Here is a 24,774-nt window from a genome sequence, read left to right on the forward strand (position 1 = left end):
GATCCTGTTCAGTGGATGCAGTGGATTCTCCATAATTGACAGGAGTCTGCTCAGCGCCCGTCGCTCTGCCACGGATGTTAAACTGTCCAGCTCCGTGCCTACAACAGAGCCTGCCTTCCTCACCAGTTTGTCCAGGCGTAAGGTGTCCCTCTTCTTTATGCTGCCTCCCCAGCACACCACAACCGTCTGATAGAACATCTGCAGCATCTTATTGCAGATGTTGAAGGACGCCAGCCTTCTAGTGAAGTATAGTCAGCTCTGTCCTCTCTTACACAGAGCATCAGTATTGGCAGTCCAGTTTATCATCCAGCTGCACTCCCAGGCCTCTTTACCTCTCTCCTCGTGATGATTTTACCCCAAATATATCCCAAAGGTTGACCGACTTTGGTCGTTGCAGGCTGTGTGCTTTTACAGAAATTCTTCACCCAAAAATTACAGATCTTTTTTAATATGTTGCTTGCCTCATGTAGTTTGTAGTGGTGTTCAAGAAGAAATTTTAGTCTCATGATTTTATGAAGGAAAGAGATAAAAAAAATTCTGATAGAATATTGATCAGAGCTGATCCACAGTATATCAATCTAAATGTCCATAAAAAATAAATATTTCATGTTGTTTGTTTTACATAATCCATATGTCAGTAATCCAGTCGTTTGCTCACAATGCCCAAAGCACACACTAGGGACAATTTAGAATCGCCAATCCACCTAACCTGCATGTCTTTGGACTGTGGGAGGAAACCCACGCAGATACGGGGAGAACATGCAAACTCCACACAGGGAGGAACTGGGAAGCGAACCTAGGTCTCCTAACTGCAAGGCAGCAGCGCTACCCACTTCGCCACTGTGCTGCCCTTTTCCTAAAATATTATGAAGTAATACTTCCAGAAAGTCAGAGTAGCACACAAAACGGAAGCGCATTCATGTAAATCAAGCGTATGAATCGAAAGCCTGCCTCCTCATTCCCTCACATTGAAGCCTGTTGTGTCAGAAATGCTTATCCTTGAAATTACGAGATTTAATTTAAAAATTTTCTCTGCCATCACACCAAACAACCCAGGGTTTAGTGACATACAAAAAATATTTGGGTGAAGTATTTCTTTACAAATGATTCTTCTGTCCATTCTGTTTTGGATTGATCGTGTAACGTACAATACTTTGTGAAGATGATGCTGGTTATTCAAGTTTGAAAATGCATTTAATCTAAGCAGAGCTAGCATAGTATGAATCCACTTCATGGTTGTGGGAATTTACTCCGCAAATAGTAAGCATCAAGTTCATAACCAGTGAGCAGGTCCACACAGGGCCCACTTGTGCAAATGTCCAGTTTAAAATTGCCAGTTAATGAAGGCATTTCTTTGAGACAAGGGAGGAAAATCACAGCACCTGGAGTGAAGTCTAAATGGACGTGATGAGAATTGACAAACTTCCCTCTTGGACAACATCAGGGAATCAGGCCATGAGACAGCAGTGCCAACCATTGAGTTTCTGTGCTTCACCAAATTGTAATATTACAGAAAACTAATAAAGTACCTTTGCGTAGATTAGGTCTAGGAATCAATTAAAACAAATAATTAATTAATTGCATCATTGTATGTGATTAATTGCATGTAACATTAAAACATGTAATCATAAAATAAGTACTTAAATCATGAAGTAAATACACACTGAATTACAAAAATAATGTACAATCAACGGAAAGGAATTTAAAAAAAATAATGGCATAGTTTAAACTTAAACCTGAACTTTTAACACGTTACTACTTGGGCAAGTACAACCTGAATTTGAATGTCCTCCTAAAAGGCAAGTTGAAAATAAGGTAATAAGAAAGTGAGGCCAATTTATTATAAGCACCTACAAAAATAACACTTGTGTTAATTCTCACATTGGCATGATATATAAAACACAGACGTGTCAAAACTAAACAATCAAAACGACTGTGGATTTTGAATACACTGCCGATTTAATTTAAAAGTATAAGCATCTCCTAAATGGGCATAAATTAGAACTTGTGTTACTAACATGCTGAAATTCTATGAGGTGGCAGCAAAAGGATACGATCAAAGTGGAGCAGATGAGATTATTTATCTGGACTTTCAGAAAGCTTTTGATAAGGTGCCACATGAGAGGGTGGGCATCAAATTAAAAGAAGTGGCAGTTCAGGGTGATGTGTGTAGATGAGTGCAGAATTGGCGCAGACACAGGAAGCAGAGAGTGATGGTGTGAGGAACCTCATCAGAATTGGGTGATGTTAAGAGTGGTGGCCAGCAGGGGGCAGTGCTAGGGCTGCTGCTATTTTTAATATATAGAAATGATTTAGATAGGAATATAAGGAACAAGCTGGTTAGGTTTGCAGATGATACCAAGATAGGTGGATTAGCAGATAATTTGAAATCCATTATATCATCACAGAAGGACTTGGACAGCAAACAGTCTTGGGCAGATGAAATTTAATGTCAGTAAATGTAAAGAATTACACATAGGGAGTCAAAATGTGAGGTTTGAATACACAATGGGTGGTCGGAAAATCGAGAGTCCACCTTATGAAAAGGATTTGGGAGTCGTAGGAGCTGTTGACTTCCTGACAATGTTCAGAAGCCATTAAGAAGGCTAACAGACTGTCAGGTTATATAGCGCCTTGATCTGTGGAGTACAAGTCACAGGAGGTTCTGCTCAAGTCTTTATAACACACTGGTGAGGCCTCATCTGGAGTCCTGTGTGCAGTTTGGGTCTCCAGGCTACAAAAAGAACATAGCAGCACTGGAATAAGTCCAGAGAAGAGCAACTAGGCTGATTCAGGGCTACAGGGGATGAGTTATGAGGAAAGATTAAAAGAGCTGAGCCTTTACAGTTTAAGCAAAAGAAGATTAAGAGGTGACATGATTGAAGTGTTTAAAATGATGAAGGGAATTAGTCCAGTGGATCGAGACTGTTATTTTAAAATGAGTACATCAAGAACACGGGGACACAGTTGGAAACTTGTGAAGGGCGAACTTTGCACAAACATTAGGAAGTTTTTCTTTACATAAAGAACGACAGACACTTGGAATAAGCAACCAAGTAGTGTGGTTGACAGTAAGACTTGAGGGACTTTCAATACTCGACTTGATGTAAATAAGTGGAGAGGACTGGCGAGCTTTGTTAGACTGAATGGCCTGTTCTCGTCTTGAGTGTTGTTCTAAAAATTGACCCTGTGCATTATTTGGGTAGTTAAGTTCTTTGCATAAATTTGTGAAGATACTACAAGCTGGAATAATGGGTAGGTATACTAATTATACTTCTATTTTGTAGAATTTTGTCATATTAGGGCAGTCAGCACTGTAAGTTAAATACAGAGGTACTAGGGACTCGTTTTGTTTTTAGTGCAACTCAGATCGAACTTATTTTGCACTTATGTGGTATGATACTGATTCAGTCTTCTAACTGAAACGTGAAATGAAAAAAAGAGCAATTTTTATTTTTGCGACTTTTTTGTACCTTTGCACCAGGACTAACCATAACCCCCATCACCCCTTTCCTCCCACTGTCCTGAGAATCTATGTCGGTATGTATAAATCAAGAAAATGAACACCAGAATGAGGCTTTCACCTCATTGCCAGCCCTGGATACGACAGTATCTTTTAACACGTTAAACTGGACGTATTAATCCCAAAACTTAACTTTCCCAGTTCTAGTATAGATAGATAGATGGAACATGTTGTCCCCAGGGGGAAATTTGGCTTTTTACAGAAGAAATAAATACATAAATAGCTAGATAAGTAAATAAATAAATAACCCGTACACACTTTGGCCTGAACACACACTGAAATGACTATAAACCAAGAAGAGTCCAAAGAAAGATAAGTCCTGACTTGGCTGTCACAGTCCCAGTGAGGTGCTATAGAGACATATTGTTGTTGGTATAAAGGAGCCCCAGTCGCATTTCTTGACACTCTTCTGCTGAATAATTCATTGGCTGAATGTCCTCAGTGTGTGTGTGTTACAGAGAGAGTATGTGCAGCTTTGTTCATAATGTCACTCAGTTTTGTTTTAATTCTCTCCCTCACTACAACCTCACGGAGTCCAGAGTGCTTCCTATAACTGCGCCTGCCCTTTTTAATCAGTGTGTTGATTCAGTGGTCTTCTCTTGAAGTGATGTTACTAGCCCAGCACACCACACTGACCATAACTGAGTTGTAGAAGATGTGAAGGATGTTACTCCCCACATTTAAGGAACACAGTCTCCTAAGGAGACTTCTCTAGTTCCTCTGTGTTCTGAGACCTGTCCAACCTGCCATTGATGTGGACCCCACAAGTACTTGTAGGAGCAGACCACCTGTACATCCACCCCTTGAATAGTGACCAGACACAGAGGCTGTTTTGGTGGGGCAAAAGTCAATAAGCAGTTCCTTGGTTTTGCTGATATTAACATGCAGACAATTCTCTTTGCACCAAGAAACAAACTTTCCCTCCTGACTCCTCTCCTGTGTCTCATCCCCTTTATCAAGACACTCCATAACTGCAGAATCATCTGAGAACTTCTGCAAGTGACCTGCCCAACTGTTATATTTCTAGTCAGAGGTGTGCAAAGTGAAGAGAAAAGTAGACAGGCCTGTTTGTAGAAGTGTTCCAGTGTTCCTAATGGTCCTTGAGTCTCACTAAAAGCAGTTTGCCTGAGAGATATATCCAGGACCTCACAGGCTCATCCACTTTCAGATCTCTGAGTTTACACCTTAACAGGGATGGCTGGATGGTACTGAAGGTACTGGAGAAATTAAAAAATGGAATCTTCACAGTGCAATCAGCTTCATCCAGGTGAGAATAAGCCTTGTGGAGCAGATAGATGATTGTGCATCCTCCACTCCAATTTTTGTCCAATAGGCAAACTGCAGTGGGTCCAGGTGGTCTACCACAAGAGGACACATTTAGTGCAGGACCAGCCTCTTCATGATGTGAGATGCAAGTGCCACTGGGCTGTAGTCATGAGGTGAAGAGGCGCCTGCCTTCTTTGGAACAGGAACAATGCAGAATGGCGCTTTCTGAAGCCTTAGGGACAGACTGAACAGGTGACGGAGGACACCACAACGTTGGCCAGCACAGAACCTTAAGAACATTTAGTCCTGCAGATTTTCTTGTGTGTAGCTTCCTCAGTTGTCTCCTCACTTGGTCTTCAGTTATGGGTTATCCACACTGATGGTCAGTGGTGAACTTGCTACTGGCCATTCCACTTGACGTGGTAGGAGTTGTTGATGTAGTAGGGATGGTGTGGGGAGACTGGTGACTGGAAGAAGGTGGCAGTGGGAGGGAAAATCTATTAAAAAATTGGTTCAAGGTGTTTGCTTTGTCCATATCTCACTCTACCACCTGAGCCCAGTAGTGATGCCTTGTCCATTCCGGATGTGTGTCTTGCTGAGGGAGTTTGTCTTCTATTTTAACTTTGTAAGCTTCTATTCCTTCACTCAGTTTTTTTTTTTAGTACACGCTGTATGTCCCTCAGAGCCACTTTGTCACTGGATTTGAATGCTCTCTTTCTCTCATTCAGGTTTAAGGTAAGAAAGCAAATATTTGTGTATGTTTTTCTTTTTTGAAACGTTGACCCTTTTGTCATTAACTGTCCTATCTGTCATCTCCACTGCCTCTCGATCAATGTCTCTGCTCTCTGAATTTGTTGTTTATGCGCCTGGTTGGATTCCATAATTGCTGGGATGGCACCTTGAGTGATGATTCTTTTATTGCCAGGTTTACGGTGGTTTAATCCCACATTAATAAACTGGATGGCTTGTTAAATAAATAAATAAATCATTGATACGGCATGTAAGCTGACAAAACTCCTGTTTTTTTTCTGTAGTTCACAGTTCACACTGTTCCTGATGAAACGTTTGAAAATCCCCAAGTTCTATATGTTGGGTTAACTAAAATATACATGCAGAATATCACAGAAATCCGCTCGGCTGTTTTGGAGTAATGTGTGACTTTGATGGTGTTCTCCTTCCCATTACGAGATCCCAATGAAATTCTTGAAACTCCATGCAATTTAAAACATAAGCTTCACGAACAATTAATATGTGAAAGAAGACAAAGCTGTTTTTGAATGATTTGTGATTTTTGTGTTGGTCCCACCTTTGTTTTTATGAACTCATTGATGTCTAAAGAAGCCTTCAATGTAAGTTGGGCCAAACCTAATATAATAATAATAATTGTTTGCATTTATATTGCGCTTTTCTCACTACTCAAAGTGCTCAGCAATTGCAGGTTAAGGTCTTTGCTCAAGGGCCCAACAGAGCAGAGTCCCTATTGGCATTTTATGGGATTCGAACTGGCAACCTTCTGATTACCAGTGCAGATCCCTAACCTCAGAGCCACCACTCCGCCTAATAATATGCCGAATAATCTGACATCGGCTGAACCGTTCTAACATGACACAGTGTTGTTTTTTTGCCCTGACTCTGATTGAACCCCATTTCTCGATAGAACTTTTGAAAGACTTTAGCATTCTAGCTTTTAAATTGTATCGACAGTTGTAATAGTCATGAATAAACTTGGACTCGGCTGTTTTGGAGTGATAGATTTTTTTGCCAACCAGAAATTTTTGAAACTGCATGAAGCCTAGATTTTTCAATTGGCTCAGATTTAGTGCATATAAAATTTTATTGAGATTGACTCAGAGGTTTGGGAATAATATGGAGTTTTTGGGTTATACAGGGTGGACGCACAAAAAACCGAATGGTCTCCGACCGGCTTCCTCGAGCTTTTATACAGGTAGGTGCCGTCGCAATTGCGGAGCCTCGATGTCGCGACGGGGTCAGCAGCCCCAATTGTGCATTAGTAAGGAGGCTGTGAGCCAGTGGGTACAGACGTGCGTGAAATAGATCAGGAGGATGTAATCTCTGCAACAGAGGATTAGAATATTTCATGAGTGACGAAGCATGGTTCCATCTGTCAGGACATGTAAATTTGCAGAACACCAGATATTGGTCAGTAGACAATCCCCATGGAATTCATGAAAAGCTCCTTCACAATGAATAAATTGGTGTCTGGTGTGTGGTATCTACTACACGGATCGTGGGTCCCATATTTTTGAGACAACAGTTAACACTGCCGTGTATATGGGAATCTTCGAGGAATTTTACACACAATTGACCCCTGAAGAACGTGAGTACGGTGTCTTTCAACAGGATGGAGCGAGTTCACTTTCTCGAATTCACAACTGTCAGCAAAGGTTTGTGGCCACCATGATCACCGGTCCTATCCACTTGCAACTTTTACCTGTGGGGCAGTCTGAAGGGAAAAGTGTATGTCAATAATCCAAAGACATTAGAGAAACTGAAGGACAATATTCTGAGTGAAATTGGGTAAAATTGAAGTGGCTGAGCTGCGTCGCGTCTATGACGGTATGGTGCGGCGTGCAGAAAAGTGTATTGACGCACATTTCCAGCACCTCCTCTAACCAGTAAGTACAGATTTTTGTATTGCATATCTTTCGTTTAGTGTACGGGCTAAGAAACATACGTTGATGCTGGAGTAGGAGATGGTTCGGTTTTTCGTGTATCAACCTGTATAAATTAAAAAGACAAACCTTTTCTTGCACATAAAATTTTTTGAAACGCCATATAAGCCTATATTTTAAGTTGGACCAAGAAAAAAACGACATGGAAAATTTCATGAAATCATTTTTGTGCGATTGGTCAACATACAGAGAGACGGACAAACAGAAATAGACAAAAAACAACACATTGAACTAGTGAGGCGGACAGATAGAGAAAAATGAAGAGGCAGACAGACAGACAAACAAGAAACTGGGAGTATAAAACCGTGAGATAGACAGACAGACAAACAAACCAAGACAGAGAAAATATCACAGAGACAGAGAGAGCAAAACACAGAGGTGGTGAGACAGAGAGACAAACAGACAATTAGAGACAAGAGAGGCAAACAGAGACAAAGAAAATATCACTGACAGAAGCAGAGACACCGACAAACAGAGGGGCAAATTGACCAAGGCCGAGACCAACAAGATGTGATCTGAGGGTTGAAATGTGGGCCTTAGTGTAGAAAAAATGAATAAAGGACATCAAATAAAGCTGAAAAGACAGAAGGGTATTTTTATTTATTTATTGAGATAATAAATCAACATTATGCCTAGAAATCAGGGTTATGAAGAACTTGCAGTATAAAATCAGGCTTTTCTTGTTACTGTGTCTCAAGTCGTTTTAAGCCCCCCAACTGGTACAGTTCTCTGTCTCTCTCTGCCCACCTGTGTGGCCCACTTTTTGTTTCCTCTCCTTTGTCTTTTGTTTCAGTGGCTTTTCTGAGGTAGTATTGTAAACCCGAGTCTAACGTCATTGTGCTCCTACATTAGGTAATAAGGAGCACTCGGCTCCTTTAAAAATTCCATTTAGTGTTGAATATTGACTTAGATTGATAAGGCTGATGATGATAATAATAATAATGAAATAAAAATAATAATAAGGCATTGTTGTGCTGAATGGCTTGTTTAAAACAAAATTGTTGTAATGAATACATATATCTGAGATAAGGTATTGACCCCCCTTGAACCCCTGTTCTTAGTCCCTGTGACATTCACAAAGCATGGAAGGACATTTTAATCAACCAGTGGTTATTTTACAAACTAAACGAAACACAATGGAGAGTAGCCAGATAAACTACAGTAAAACAAACTGAGATGGGTGAACAGACAGGACCTGGCGACGCATTGTATGAAATGGCTGGCACTGAAAATGAAAATATTGCTTTATTTACAAGTCAAAGTGTTTCCTAATCTACTGGTGCACAAGAACAGGGCAGGCCATGCGGGCGCCTGCAGGCCACAGCGTTGTACTTGAAGTGACGAGGCTGACAGTTCAGGCTGACTCCCTGTGTGGGTCACTTAGCCAGCCTGAGCACTACAAAGGCGCGCAGTAAGCAATGACATTTTTGATCTGTAGTTTGGACCTGCACTATAGAAACTAAGAGCTGCCATTGATGCAGTTTTTTTTTTACTTGTCCTCTCTCAGATTAGCAGTCAATTTGTAACTTACAGCCTGAGCTGCACGACCCTAGTGAGAAAGGGGCTGTAGACGACTCAGAAACATCACGAAATGTTAGACATGCCACGACTTCAGAAGTAGAATACGCTATTTACTTGTCACTTTAAACGCATGTCCTTGGATGAAGTAGTCCTTGACCAGATTGCAGGTTGAGTGGAGCATAAAGTTTACTTAATCAATAATTTGATAAGAGAGCCGAGATGAAAGATAACTGCATGTGGAGGGGAGAACACGAGAGAGCAGGAAACGCCCAGCAATGTGAGTGTGGCGTGGAGGTGAGAGCTGAAGGGATTTGGGCCCAGGGATCGTCTGAGTTAGTGTGCCGAGTGAAGTGCCTATAAAAGTATTCATCCCGCAATCATTTTCACTTTTTTTTTTGTTTTTTTTTTGTTGTACAACACTGAATCCCAGTGATCCGAATTTGACATTTTGGACACTGATCAACAGGAAAGAACTTCAATGTCAAAGTGAAAACATGTTCTTAATCAATCCACTATATAATACAATGCTACAAGTCTTTGTGTGTGTGTCCAGTCCCTCTGAGCAATCTAATTGGTCAGTTTGGCTCTTGTGAATCGATTGAAAGAGGAAGTGCGAGACACACGAGGAGGAGTAAAGGTGTAGGGGAAACAATGAGACAGTCGTTTTCAAAGTTTAGGAATTATAAAAGTGGACAGGAGGCAACTAGGGTGCCTCAAAGTGACCAGAGCCTTAGAGCTTTAAGTGAACGCTGCTGGTCAAGAGAGGTTCAGACACACGAGGATCCTGAGGAAAGGAGCCGAAGGCACACCCAGGGCAAGAGATGTCCAACATTTTAAAATGTCTTCAACAGGTAATGTAGCTAGATAGAAATAATTTATCAGTAGAGTGCACATGAACCTTAGGCCGTCAAGTGTAACATTTATACGGCTGACTCAAGGGTACATTGAGTCCCTAGGCAGTGTTGGTTGCAAGCACCTAAAAAGAGACATCCAAAAGGGAAGTCCCCCTTTAATATCCATGTGGTTGAATCAATGAAGGAAGAGTGGGGTTACCCCTTTGACCGGTGCCCTCACAATCTCACACCAAATCGATGAATGTAGTACCCCTTAGTGATCAGCCCCACCTGTGATGACATAGGAAAATGAACAAGCAGAGAGGTCATCCCCCTTGGAGATTACCGCACTCGCAGTTGCTTATTAAATATCACAAATCACAAATTGACAGGCATGGTGGGGCATGGAAAGTTGTGGGTTGGAGGGCACGAGGAAGATTATGGCACACTTGCACCTATGAATATTGTCGACTCTGAAGACCAAACATGTTGGAGGCAAACTTGGGGCTTCTTGAATTTAAGTCATTACTTTGTGTAGTTAATTCTGGTCAAGTTTTTTCTTGCTGTCGTGTCCACCAGGGATGTCCACAAACCCGAGCCCAAGCCTGCACTTTGCTTGCCTTGTTGAATCCTGCGGCTCATATCTGGCATGTGTAAAGTTGCGACTGAGACCATCCCCTCTACCCACAATTCACCAATGAAAGAACAGTACTGACTAGAGCCCGGCCTCTCAGCTTTGGTGGGTGAAAATGACTTTCTGTTTCAAGGTGTATTTCATGGTGTGTGTGGTGTTCAGTGAAAGAAATGAATGAAGAAATAATTATATTAAGATACAAGCAACATAAATCTTATTTCAGGACACATGTAATTATTTATGCTTACGTATCATTCTGTTTTTATTTATTCTTTGTCACATTTCACAATTAATTTCTTCAATGTTGCCTGAAATAGTCCTGCATACGTTTCAGCGTCACTCACTTCAGTCCATTAGATGGTCTTCATGTTCGTGTCACGTAGAGGCCTCCTGTGAGAGCAGTCTTGTTAAATCTGTTTTTAACTGATGCGTACCATTGGCACATATATGGTAGCCAGGGAGATTTGAGAAGGGGGAAAGTTGTGTCTCGGTGTAAATGGTCCTCTCTGTGTGTGTGTGTGTGTGTATGTGGTGGGCTGGTGTTACGTAATGGCCTGGTCTCACACATTCCATTCTTAGATTGCTAGTCACACAGATTCTAATGACATGCCAGGGAGGCTCAGACATGTGATAGCCGCCGACACTGGCCTCTCTCATGCATGCCGTCCTTCTCTAAAACATCTGCTTTATCCATTTTATTTTGTTGTAACGATTGTAACCGCTACACTTCACTAAGTTTATAGTGAAAATTGTACTGATGATTACGGGTCAACCCCAAACTGCCTTCAGCCGAACGATGACTTACAATAATAAAAGCGATTTTTACAAAACCACTCAGAGAAAAGATGCAACACACAAAATATAATTAATACCTTTTCTACAATCTCCCAAACTCCCCCTCTTCTAATATATACAGTAAACAAAAGGCATACAATTATGTACCCAAGAATATTCCCCACCGTCCATTCGATTTAGCCTTTTTTTTTTTTTTTTATCCGGTTATTCTATTTCCCCATAGTTCAGTTCCTTAGACACGCCAATCCCAGAATAAAAGATTTATGGAGCACACTGCTTCTGATCTCTTTCACGGTAAAGTTCACTTTCCTCAGTGTATCCGGAATCTTCGAGGTGGCCACACCAGACTGCTTGTGGTGCTGCCCGAAAACAATCTTTCTCCTGGAATCCTTCACCATAAAAACTCGGGCTGTCTTTTCTTCCTTCTCTTCCTGCCTTTTCGTGCCCCTATTTAAATAGTGCATTCGTTTCCATGGCACTCCCGGAAATTGCAATGACTTCCCTGTACCTCCCAAAAGGTCCTCCCTGTCCAACCTGCAGGGAGCTGGAGTCTATTCCACCAACCACTGGACACAAAGCAGGAACAACACCTGGAGAGGAGGGTACCAGTCAATCGCAGGATGAACACACACACACACACACCTGCTAGGGTCACTTTAACAGTGCCAATTACACCTAACTTGCATGTTCTTGGACTGTGGGTGCAAAAACACACAGACATGAGGTTTTATTTTTCATGCTTCACGGAGTGCAGGTACAGAGCGTGGTTATGAGTTTAGCGCATTTTTTAGGTTTGGCCCTGTTTATAGTGAAGGCAACATTAAATGCCTTTGACTCAATGGAATAAAGGCCTGTGGTGTGATGAAGGATCAACACAAAAAAGTGTCTTATCACTCAAAAATGGCTTTATCTACGTTCATTAAATTCTTTATTTGCACTGTTGTTCATGCAGTCTCTCTGTATATAAAATCCAATGTCCATCTGTCTGTCTGCTTTTTCACGAGAGAACTACTTGACGGATTTAGATCGGGTTTCTTTTTTTCTAGAATTTGCTTGAACATTCCGGTTGATTTTGCGACTACTGTCATCGTGCTAAGAATCATAGATTGCTTGCAGGAGCGATATATTCACGCTATTCCGAGACAGAGGTTGCGCGCCGATGGGAGGGGGAAGTGTGATGTCAGGAGTGAGGAGTCTACTTCTGCTTTTTGGTGCATAACATGCCACTGCTTAGCTAGCGATACCTTTTAGTTTGTTCATTCAAGTTTGTCCTGCTCACTACTACACGAGCGGAGCTGTGGGGAATGGCCAGTTTAAAATATAAGCTTTGTGGAGTTTCAAAAATTTCATTGTGGAGTCCTAATGGGAAGGACAACATCAAAAAAAATTGTAGGTTTGTCTAAAACAGCTGAGTGGTTGTTCTCGAAATTTTGCACGTTTATTACAGTAAACCCTACTTAAGATGGAGTTTCAGGAGTTTCATCATGAGTAGAGGAAACAGCACAAGTGACAGTAATTTGGCCAGCTGACACACCATGTCCATGACTCAGTTATTTAACAAGCCGCCCAGTTTGTCAATGTGGGATTAAAAATCTATCGGTGTAAACCAGCGAATACAAAGAAGTGGAATTGATGGTGTCAATCTAGCCAGGAGCTGCCACAATTACAGAATCCAATTCAACACAAAAAGAACAAATTCTTGACTCATGAGAGCAAAGACATTGATAGGTGATATAGTGGAGATGACGGGGGGGGACGCCAGCATCGAGATAAGGGACAATGTTTAAAAACCACATCATTTGCTTTCTTACCTTAACCCGTCATACAAATTATACCTGGGCAACACTGGGCACTTTGCTTGTGCAGGTTGAGTATCCCTAATCCAAAATGCCTAGGACCAGAAGTATTTTGGATTTCGAATATTTTTGAATTTTGGAATATTTGCATAAACATAATGAGATGCAGCCAAACCAGCGAAAAGACGACTCGTGTAACAATTCACATTACTGTTAAATTCTGCTCTGTACTTCTAAAATTTATATTTTTTATTTCTTACTATATTGAGAAATTGTTCTGTTCTGTGTACTGCATTGTATTGTATTGACCCCCTTCTTTTGACACCCACTGCACGCCCAACCTACCCGGAAAGGGGTCTCTCTTTGAACTGCCTTTCCCAAGGTTTCTTCCATTTTTTCCCTACAAGGTTTTTTTTGGGAGTTTGTCCTTGTCTTCTTAGAGAGTCAAGGCTGGGGGGCTGTCAAGAGGCCTGTTAAAGCCCATTGCGGCACTTCCTGTGTAATTTGGGGCTATACAAAAATAAACTGTATTGTATTGTATTGTATTACCAATTATAGCGTCGGTTAGTGCTGGGCGGGTATACCGGTTCATACCGAAAACCGTTTATTTTTTTTATGACATGGATTTTTCTTATACCGCAACACCGGTTTAAATTGCCTAAACGACGTTCAGAACGTGGCGCAGCGGGAAACTGTTCAAGTGGGGACCTTTTTCACTGCTACACCGCTAAACACAGATTTGTTGCACTAGGGCTCTTTTTCACTGCTACACCACCAAATAGTGGGCGGTAGCATAGGTATGCTGCGCGGTGAAAATGGACAGAGAGCCGAAAGAAAGGTGTCACGTCAGTCGCCTGGAGATGCTTTAGTTTTAAAAGGTCAGATGTGTAAATACTGTTTCTATACTACTGGATAATACTGCAAGCCAAGTTGTACTTGTTTTATTTGTTTTCAATACAGTGTAATGTACCTGGGTACTGTGTAATATTGTGACGACATGTTGACATTATTCTCTTACTTTGTCATTAAAGTAGAACATCGTAAACTAAACTTCATCATAAAATGAATATTTAATTTACTAGATTTTCTCAAACCCTGTCATAAGTTATATAGTACATTAAATGCTTTGTGTTAAGTGTTCCCCGAGCTTCTTAAACTGACTTCCTCTGCACTAAGAGGAGGCAACGGCAGCAATCGTCGCACAGAATCCATTCACATGATATTCATGCTCTCTGAACATTTAGAATGCCAAGATAAATACTTGATATAAATTCAAAATTTTCAGAGAGCAGGAATATCATACAGTGAATGGATTCTGTATGGTGATCGCTGTCTCTTAGTGCAGAGGAAGTCAGTTTAAGGAGCGTAGTGATTAACAACTGGGTCGGGGAACACAACACAAAGCATTTAATGTGCTACATTAACTTATGACGAGGTTTGAGAAAATCTAGTAAATTAAACAATGATTTTAGGATGAAGTTTAGTTTACGACATTCTACTTTAATTATAAAGTAAACTATGAGAATAGAGTGGAAATGTCGACTTTAATCTCGACGAATAGTTTTTTTTTTTTTTCTTCCCTGTGTCCGTATTTTTTTTTTCTTCACCGTGGCCCTAATACAATTCCGTAGGGCTATACCACAAATACAATTATAAATGCAAGTTGCAGTTGTATTATTTATATATATAGCTTAGCTTGAAGCAAGGTCCATATTAATGCAGTTTGCCTAAATGATAGTTAAGTTGGTAAAGATGTCATCACCAAGATTGCACTTGTTTTATTTTATTTTAATTTGGTGAATACTGTGTAATGCACCTGGGCTTTTGAAGCCTTGAAGTAATAGTGCAACTATCAGTAAAAATACAATTGTTTATTTTATTGTTATTATTTATTAGTTTAAATATTATGCAGTTTAATGATGGTAAAGTTGTTTAAAAAGTCACTTTAACGTGTCAGTGGACAGAGATTGTTAACATTAACAGAAAGTGTAGTTGTTTTACAAAAAATATTTATTTATTCCTTTTCTAAGACATGTTCAGTGCAATACAACTTTTGACAAGCACTTCTGGATATTTTCCTAAGTCTAAATACCTCTTTGGATGGTTGAAAATACTGTATGTTGTCAAAATTATAATTTAAGTTTTTGCAAAATTTGTTAAATAAAAAGGTTCTATATTTTGACTGCATCTGTCGTGCAATGTGATTTCCTTCTCTTCATTAGTGCCACCCCCTTGAAAAGTATCACATTATGGGGCAATGCAAACCTGTATTAATACTTGTGTTCACATTAAAATGTTTTTTTTGTACAATGTACAATGCTCTTGACAGTGGAATAGTTTATTCTTAGCCAGTAATTGCAGTGGAAAATGTGGTTAACATCCACTCATGCATGGGAAAAAAATACCGTCAAATACCGTGAAACCGGGATAATTTAGAAAAATACCGTGATCTAGAATTTTGGTCATACCGCCCACCCCTAGCGTCGGTTGATGTGACAAACATATTACATTTCAAAAGTGTTTGTGATGTTCTTGACTGTGTTTTAGTTCCCTTTTAACAATAATAATAATTCATTACATTTATATAGCGCTTTTCTCAGTACTCAAAGCGCTATCCACACAGGGAAGAACCGGGAAGCAAACCCACAATCTTCCACAGTCTCCTTACTGCAAAGCAGCAGCACTACCACTGCACCACCTCTTTTAAAATTTAAGATGGTCAATGCTGCGTGTTTGTGCTGAAGAACGTTTTTCATCAGTTTATATCAGCAACTCGTCAGTTCTAAGGGAAATGGTCAACAGGCCTATTACATTTTTTATATATATATATATATATATATATATATATATATATATATATATATATTATATTTCGGCCAGACTTCACTTTGTTATGCCTGCTGTGCTGGAAGCCATTAACTGACCAGCTAGGCACTGCATTCAGTTCTCGTATGGTGTGGGTATACATATATAAAACATTTAAAGGTTTTTGCCAACATAAAAAGTTAATTGGCAGCCGGGTCAGATTCTCCTGATGTAATCAGAGCTCTTTATTGCAGTCATTATTGCAATAAGGGGACACCTAGTGAGAATGAAGCTGCTTTTGTTAACCGTTATTCCATTAACAGACAAGTCATCTGCAATTTTAAACTGCGCCCTGCAGCACTTTTGAATGCAGGTTATACCAGGGAGAAAGCTCGTCCACTGTCTTTCATTGCTTAGCAGTGCTGAATGCATCACAGGGTTCCCCAAATTCACCCGACATCATTGATTGTGCATTAATTCCTCGCAGCGCTCACCACTTCTCATTGCTTTGTGGCACTCCAAACTTCATGGGGTTCTCCACCCAAGCACCCCACTCTGAAAGAATAATTCTGTTTTTAAATCTGCACATACATTATTCACGTTCTCTTTTTCGCCTGGGTGGTATATTTTTATGCTCGCATCCACACATTTATAAATGAGGTACCTGATGTGGAGATTTCCACATGTGACATCATGCCGGCGCTCAGAGTTTTGGTTTTTGGAATTTTGGATTAGAGATACTCCCCCTTTATTACATATATACTGTATGTTAGCTGAATCGTTCCCATTTTAATTCAGGTCACACTGTCTGCTGTCAGCCATCCTTGTTGGTTTTTGTTTCATTTGCAGTGATTATGCATTTTAGCTGCTCGTGAGCAAAGCATTTTATCCTTTTAAATAAAAAGTGAATTCTAATTAAAAAAAATATCTCAATATGAATCTAATAAACCTACTTTCAATTTTATGACGATATAGCATTTAACCATCTTTGTTTCTTTTTATGGTTATATGAACTCTCTGTGCTGCGAGTCCTTGTGTCCCATTGCTGAATAGATGGGGGGTGTCAAACCTCAATGATTCCAGAATATTGTAGGTGTGAACTTTTTCATCATTTGTATTTTTTCCACATGTCGTATCTTCTCTATTTCCAGATAATGGAGGGATTTGGAGCATCCCGTTTCCAGGAGAGGCCGAGGCATGAAAATGAGGACTGTCTGCTAGACGAAAGGTACGACTGCTCTCCTCCTTTTGCCAATCAGTAACGGTTTGATTAAACTTGAATGTGTCCGTCATATCAGACCATTTATAATCTACAAGCTAAATGTTGTAGTAATAGTAGTAGTAAAAGTTGTATTGTCTCGTGTACAGAGTACAGTGAAATTCTTTCTTACACGTATGGAACAGTCGCCAACCTCCAGCACCATGATAAACAAGAATGTACTAAAATACAAAACTGCATTCTATTTGAAAGAAAACACAAATCCGCTTACCAGACATTTCATTGATGTGTTCTGATTTGGTGTCTTTTGGTGAGTTTTGTCTAAACTTATGGGCCAACTGCTGTTCTTGGCAGGTATGCCTTCACCCGCATTGATTCATATTGTACATCTTGTCCACGTGTGTGGGGTGAGTTGTTATGTCCTAACACAATCATCTTAGGATTGTGTTTCACCAACTGTGAGATTGGTATGGGGTTCATCTCCTGAAATGCTGCCAAACATGTCTACTGTTACTCTGTCCATTCATCTCTATCTTAGATTTATCTGTCCAGAGCCGATTGTGCAAAGAAGGCTTGGTCTTTGCCTAGATGTTCAGTGGGAACTGTCGTCTTGCTCTGATGTTCTTTTTGGACAGTAATGGATTTTTCGTCCCATGCAGGTCACATCTTTCTGACTGTAGATGCCTGCACTTTGACACCAGCTGCTGCGAGTTATCTTCAGATTTTGGTGTTCTTGAGGATACTTTTAGTATCAAAAAACATGCTCTTGGGCTGAATTTGCTGGGCTGGACAAATTAGCAAATGTATGAAATCTACACCACTGGTACACACACAGTACAATTACTGATTTCAAATAATGTGTATGCTGTGTTCAGCTTTGTCAAGCACCACTTGTGTGCCACATGTCTTGTGACTGCTTGTTTTGAATCTGGGCTCACAAAACATGATGCCATGCCAAACAATAACCTGCTCACCTGTCAGGCTGTACTGCTGAGCGACTCCTGCACGTGAAGAAAGACGCTGAGCGCAGCAGACTGGGCTGTTTGTTTACATGTTGGGCAGGCTGATGAAACAATTTGGGGGCAAAGGGCGCATTGTCAGCTTTGAACTGCGAACACTCACTTGGCAGCTTCTGGGATGGAAAGGAAAACAAAATTAGTTGGGCGCAGCTGAACAGTGCAAAAGGCCATCGATCTGTCTGTTCATTCCAGGCTGGACTTCTCACATTCCAAGCCGTCATTTCCAACCCTTTAAAGATTTTTATACCACTGTCTGCATTGCAGTGGTCGTCTGGTGTGACAACCTTTGCATAGTGACATGCCAGCCCCCTGCCATGACATGCAAAAACTGCACATCAGGTTCATGTTCATCATCTGCCCACAAGTCAGTGAGAGCTGAACGAATCCAAAAACAGGCGAGGAGTGTAACAGATACAAGAAACGCACATCGGCTGATGATACGGCAAAATGTTTCAGGTATAAACTATAATTTACAGTGATGCTCACCTAAATTTTCAGTAGACATTATATAGTGGCTTTCTCTAGTTAACACCATCCTAATGTAAATTTGCAGGTGCCAAATGCACCTCTCCATGTTGAAGAATTTCTTTTATATAGCGCCTTTCCCAAGCCAACAGTATCCTAATATGCTTCGCAGTTACCATACACTAATTTCCATATTAAACAGATGTTATTGTATGTGGTGCCTTTCTCTGCTAAAACACCTTGCTGCTCTGCTTTGCATGTACAATACACTCATCTCCATATTGAACAGACTTCATATAGTGTCTTTTCCTAGTGAACGCCACCCTAATGTAATTTGCAGGTACCATACACTCTATCCCGTGTTGAATAGACTTTATTATATATAGTGCCTTTCCCTAGCAAACACCATCCTCGTGTGCTTTGCAGGTACCATACATTCCTGCCTATAATGAGCAGATGTTGTAGTGCCTTTCTCCTAATGCAGTCTGCAGTTACCATGCACTCCTCTCCATATGGAACAGGCTTTATTGTATATAGTGCCTTTCTCTAATTAAACCACCAACCTGTTGTATCTCACAAGTTCCACGTAATCGTCTCTGTGACCACTACCAGATGAAGTGACTTGCTCAGGGTCCTACTGAGAGTCACACATGCACAGTCATCAAAGAGGGTCACAGTCACTTCAGCTTCAGTTTGTCCTTTGGGTTTCTATATGAGACTTGATGTCAGCCTCCTTGGTCTGAGTCCTTGCTGGGCACTGCTATTGGGATGTCACTTTTATATCTGTAGATGACTTGAGGTCATGGGGGCCAAAGGGAGAGAGGAAATGTTTGGGTTATGATTATAGGGTCATTATTGGCACTGAATTCCCCTTCTATAAAGTACTGTTATTCTGTCTATGTACTGTATTATACAGTCTTACCTCTATCTGTCTATCATACAGTGCATTTCAAATCATTATATAGTGCCTTTCCTATCTATCTATCTATCTATCTATCTATCTATCTATCTATCTATCTATCTATCTATCTATCTATCTATCTATCTATCTATCTATCTATGTTTTATTTAGCTTTGCTCATGTATATCTATGGTGTATAGGGTTTTTTTTCCTAACTTATATAGATTCTTTAATATTTATCTTATATAGCGCCTTTCCTATCTGTCAGTTATATAGTATCTACCATATACTGTGTATCCATCCACATTTTGAATAGTGCTTTTCACATTTTAGTATTATATAGTCAGGGCATATAAGGGCATCCGGTGTAAAATTTTGCCAAATCAATATGCGGACAACAATACAAATTTCCATACCGGTTCGGTCGAGCCCCGGGTTAACAACGACTGCCACCAGTACTGTTAGCCAACAGGGTGCTGGCGGAAATTGGGCTGCTGTTGGCCAAAGAAAGAGAAGAAGTGGGGGGAGACATGTACAGAGACAGAAGGACAGGAGGAAAGTAAAGAGAGTGGAACTGAGGGTAGGAACTTTGAATGTTGGCAGTATGACTGGTAAGGGGAGAGAGTTAGCGGATATGATGGAGAGAAGGAAGGTTGATAAATTGTGTGTGAAGAGACTAAATGGAAGGGGAGTAAGGCCAGGTGGATCGGAGGTGGATGCAAATTGTTCTATCATGGTGTGGATGGGAGGAGAAATGGAGTAGGGGTTATTCTAAAGGAACAGCATGTCAAGAGTGCTTTGGAGGTGAAAAGAGTGTCAGACAGAGTGATGATTATGAAGCTGGATATTTGGAGGTGTGATGATGAATGTTGTTAGTGCATATGCACCGCAAGTTGGGTGTGCGATGGAGGAGAAAGAAGATTTTTGGAGTGAGTTGGATGAAGTGATAAACAGTGTACCCAAGGCTCAAAGTGGTGATTGGAGCGGATTTCAATGGACATGTTGGTGAAGGGAACAGAGGAGATGAGGAGGTGATGAGTAGGTATGGTGTCAAGGAGAGGAATGAAGGTGGTCAGAGGATAGTGGATTTTGCCAAAAGGATGGCTGTGGTGAATACGTCTTTTAAGAAGAGGGAGGAACACTTGGTGACGTACAAGAGTGGAGGAAGATGCACACAGGTAGATGACATCCTATGCAGAAGAGTCAATCTGAAGGAGATTGAAGACTGCAAAGTGGTGGTAGGGAAAAGTGTAGTTAAGCAGCATAGGATGGTGGTCTGTAGGATAACGTTGGAGATCAAGAAGAGAGAGTGAGGGCAGAGCCAAGGATCAAATGGCAAAAGTTGAAAAAGGAAGACTGCAAGGTTGAGTTTAGAGAGGAGGTGAGACTGGCACTAGGTGGCAGTGAAGAATTACCAGACAGTTGGGCAACTACAGCAGATGTAGTGAGGGTGACAGCAAGAAGGGTGCTTGATGTGACATCTGGACAGAGGAAAGAGGAAAAGGAAACTTGGTGGTGGAATGAGGAAGTACAGAAGAATATACAGAGGAAGAGGATGGCAAAGAAGAAGTGGGATAGACAGATACAGAAAGTTGACAAGAGTACAAGGAGATAAGGTGCAAGGTGAAGAGAAAGGTGGAGAAGGCTAAAGAAGAGGCAAATGATGAGTTGTATGAGAAGTTGGACACTAAGGAGGGAGAAAAGGACTGGTGGGCTAGACAGAGGGACCGAGCTGGGAAAGATGTGCAGCAGGTTAGGGTAATAAAGGATAAAGATGGAAACGTACTCACAAGCGAGGAGAGTGTGTTGAGCAGATGGAAAGAGTACTGTGAGAGGCTGATGAATGAAGAGAACGAGAGAGAGAAGAGGTTGGATGATGTGGAGATAGTAAATCAGGAAGTGCAACGGATTAGCAAGGAGGAAGTAAGGACAGCGATGAAGAGGATTAAGAATGGAAAAGCCGTTGGTCCAGATGACATACCTGTGGAAGCATGGAGGTGTTTAGGAGAGATGGCAGTGGAGTTTTTAACCAGATTGTTTAATGGAATCTTGGAAAGTGAGAGGATGCCTGAGGAGTGGAGAAGAAGTGTACTGGTGGGCCGATATTTAAGAATAAGGGGGATGTGCAGGACTGTAGTAACTACAGGGGGATAAAATTGATGAGCCACAGCAAGAAGTTATGGGGAAAGAGTAGTGGAAGCTCGGTTAAGAAGTGAGGTGATTAGTGAGCAGCAATATGGTTTCATGCCAAGAAAGAGCACCACAGATGTGATGTTTGCTCTGAGGATGTTGATGGAGAAGTTTAGAGAAGGTCAGAAGGAGTTGCATTGCGTCGAAAGCATATGACAGGGTGACTGAGAGGAGCTGTGGTATTGTATGAGGAAGTCAGGAGTGGCAGAGAAGTATGTAAGAGTTGTACAGGATATGTACGAGGAAGTGTAACTGTGGTGAGGTAGGAGTGACAGATGCATTCAAGGTGGAGGTGGGATTACATCAGGGATCGGCTCTGAGCCCTTTATTTGCAATGGTAATTGACAGACTGACAGATGATATTAGACAGGAGTCCCCGTGGACTTTGATGTTTGATAATGACATTGTGATCTATAGCAAGAGTAGGGAGCAGGTTGAGGAGACCCTGGAGAGGAGAGGAATGAAAATCAGTAGGACCAACAAGACAGACTACATGTGTGTAAATAAGAGAGAGGTCAGTGGAATGGTGAGGATGCAGGGAGTAGAGTTGGCGAAGGTGTAGCAGGTAAAATACTTGGGATCAACAGTACAGAGTAATGGGGATTGTGGAAGAGAAGTGAAAAAGAGAGTGCAGGCAGGGTGGAATGGGTGGAGAATTTCCCATTGGGATTAAAAAAGTATCTATCTATCTATCTATCTATCTATCTATCTATCTATCTATCTATCTATCTATCTATCTATCTATCTATCTATCTACTGATTATATAGTGCCTTTCACATCTATCTATCTATTATATAGTGCCTTTCATATCTATCTATCTATCTATCTATCTATCTATCTATCTATCTATCTATCTATCTATCTATCTATTATATAGTGCCTTTCATATCTATCTATCTATCTATCTATCTATCTATCTATCTATCTATCTATCTATCTATCTATCTATCTATTATATAGTGCCTTTCATATCTATCTATCTATCTATCTATCTATCTATCTATCTATCTATCTATCTATCTATCTATCTATCTATCTATCTATTATATAGTGCCTTTCATATCTATCTATCTATCTATCTATCTATCTATCTATCTATCTATCTATCTATCTATCTATCTATCTATCTATCTATCTATCTGAAGAGTGTCGGGAGTAAGTTTTGACAAATGGGTATCAGTAAGAGTTAAAGGGAAGGTCTACAGGACGGTAGTGAGACCAGCTATGTTATATGGGTTGGAGATGGTGGCACTGACCAGAAAGCAGGAGACAGAGCTGGAGGTAGCAGAGTTAAAGATGCTGAGATTTGCATTGGGTGTGACGAGGATGGACAGGATTAGAAATGAGGACATTAGAGGGTCAGCTCAAGTTGGACAGTTGGGAGACAAAGTCAGAGAGGCAAGATTACGTTGGTTTGGACATGTGCAGAGGAGAGATGCTGGGTATATTGGGAGAAGGATGTTGGAGGATAGAGCTGCCAGGGAAGAGAAAAAGAGGAAGGCCTAAGAGAAGGTTTATGGATGTGGTGAGAGAGGACATGCAGGTGATGGGTATAACAGAGCAAGATGACGAGGACAGAAAGATATGGAAAAAGGTGATCCGTTGTGGCAACCCCTAACGGGAGCAGTTGAAAGAAAAAGAAGTATTATATAATCAGTAATTTTCTAACTCACTTAGTCCTGATAGGGTTGCAGGAGCCTATCCCAGCTAGCATAGGGCACAAGGCAGGAAGAAACACTGGACAAGAGGCCAGTTCATCTCGGGGCGAACACACACACACACACCAAGTACACAGCAGGGACAATTTAAGATTGCCAGTTTACCTAACTTGCATGGCTTTGGACTGTAGGAGGAAACCCACTCAGACAAGGAGAGAACATGCATTATATTACATAGCGCCTACTGTATCTCTCTTTAGTACATTGTATCTGCCTAGTTCTTATATAGCCACTTTTTACTATATCTATAAGTTCTTTATGTAGTGATATCTATCTATCTATCTATCTATCTATCTATCTATCTATCTATCTATCTATCTATCTATCTATCTATCTATCTATCTATCTATCTATCTATCTATCTATCTATCTATCTATAGTGTCTTTCATGTCCATTCATTATATAGTACATTTCACATCTTTTATTTCTATGTATTTGCCCTTTCATATCTGTTTATATTGTATATCCGTTAGACAAATATGAATGGTATTTGAGATAATCAATAACATTGTTTTCTCCCTTTTTCTCTCATATAGGAAGCAAGTGCAGCTCTACGACGACTCCGTCTTGTTTTCTTGGGTAAGTGGCTGCCCAGATGAGCTTCTGCATGGTAACTCTGTTTCAATTTCACGGTGCTTGAGCTCTCAACGCTTTTCTGTCTTGTACCTGCCTGGATTTATTGTCAGGAAAATTTCTGCCACATCTTTGAAACATATCTGTTGTATATGGTATTTTTATAATCATTACAAAAACATATTTATTTTGATATGCTTGAGTAATCTCCACAGGTGAAATGGACCTTTTGCAGCGTCAGCCATTTTTGCAGCAACCTTGGAGCAATTTTCAGGTTAAGAGCATTGCTCAAGGGCCCAACAGCACAGGTTTCTTTCTGGCAGTAACAGGATTTTATTCCTTTTGTCACACAATATCCCTGATTTAGAAGCGGGACCCTCGTGTGAAGGAGCTTTATGTCTATGGGCTGTTTTTATTTTACGTAGGTATTTATTTAAATTTTTTTTTTTTTTTTTTGTCAAAAACACATATAGTGAGCCTACGATTGGACAACTTGATGTCTATTAGAACTACGGTTTGTGTCTTTCACTGAGAACACTCTTACAAACCATTTACATTTTGTAGGTAATCCATCCAGGTTTCATATAGTGCCTTTCATAGTTAGCATTGTTAGTTCCTTATATTGTGTGGACATGCATTTGTCTGTTGTTAATGACCACGGCAGAACATAAGTGCTACAAACACAGAATTGCAGAAGCAAAAGTAGGATTGTTAGCAAGATAGATAGATAGATACTTTATTAATCCCAAGGGGAAATTCCCATACTCCAGCAGCAGCATACTAATAAAAAACAATATTAAAGAGTGATAACAATGCAGGTG

The 24,774-nt window shown here is 40.6% G+C and overlaps 1 protein-coding gene across 6 annotated transcripts in view; it reads left to right on the forward strand.

Moving 5' to 3' along the window:
- fam13a (family with sequence similarity 13 member A) overlaps positions 1–24,774 on the forward strand; it is a 242,902-nt gene that overhangs the window by 167,443 nt on the left and 50,685 nt on the right. For all 6 annotated transcript variants that reach the window (XM_028802748.2, XM_051928116.1, XM_051928112.1 and 3 more), the window contains 2 exons: positions 17,018–17,094; positions 23,917–23,959. In XM_028802748.2, the coding sequence (XP_028658581.1) occupies positions 17,018–17,094; positions 23,917–23,959 (120 nt within the window). The remainder of the gene's footprint in view (positions 1–17,017; positions 17,095–23,916; positions 23,960–24,774) is intronic.

Source organism: Erpetoichthys calabaricus, chromosome 5, assembly GCF_900747795.2.
Source record: "Erpetoichthys calabaricus chromosome 5, fErpCal1.3, whole genome shotgun sequence".
NCBI lineage: Eukaryota > Metazoa > Chordata > Cladistia > Polypteriformes > Polypteridae > Erpetoichthys > Erpetoichthys calabaricus.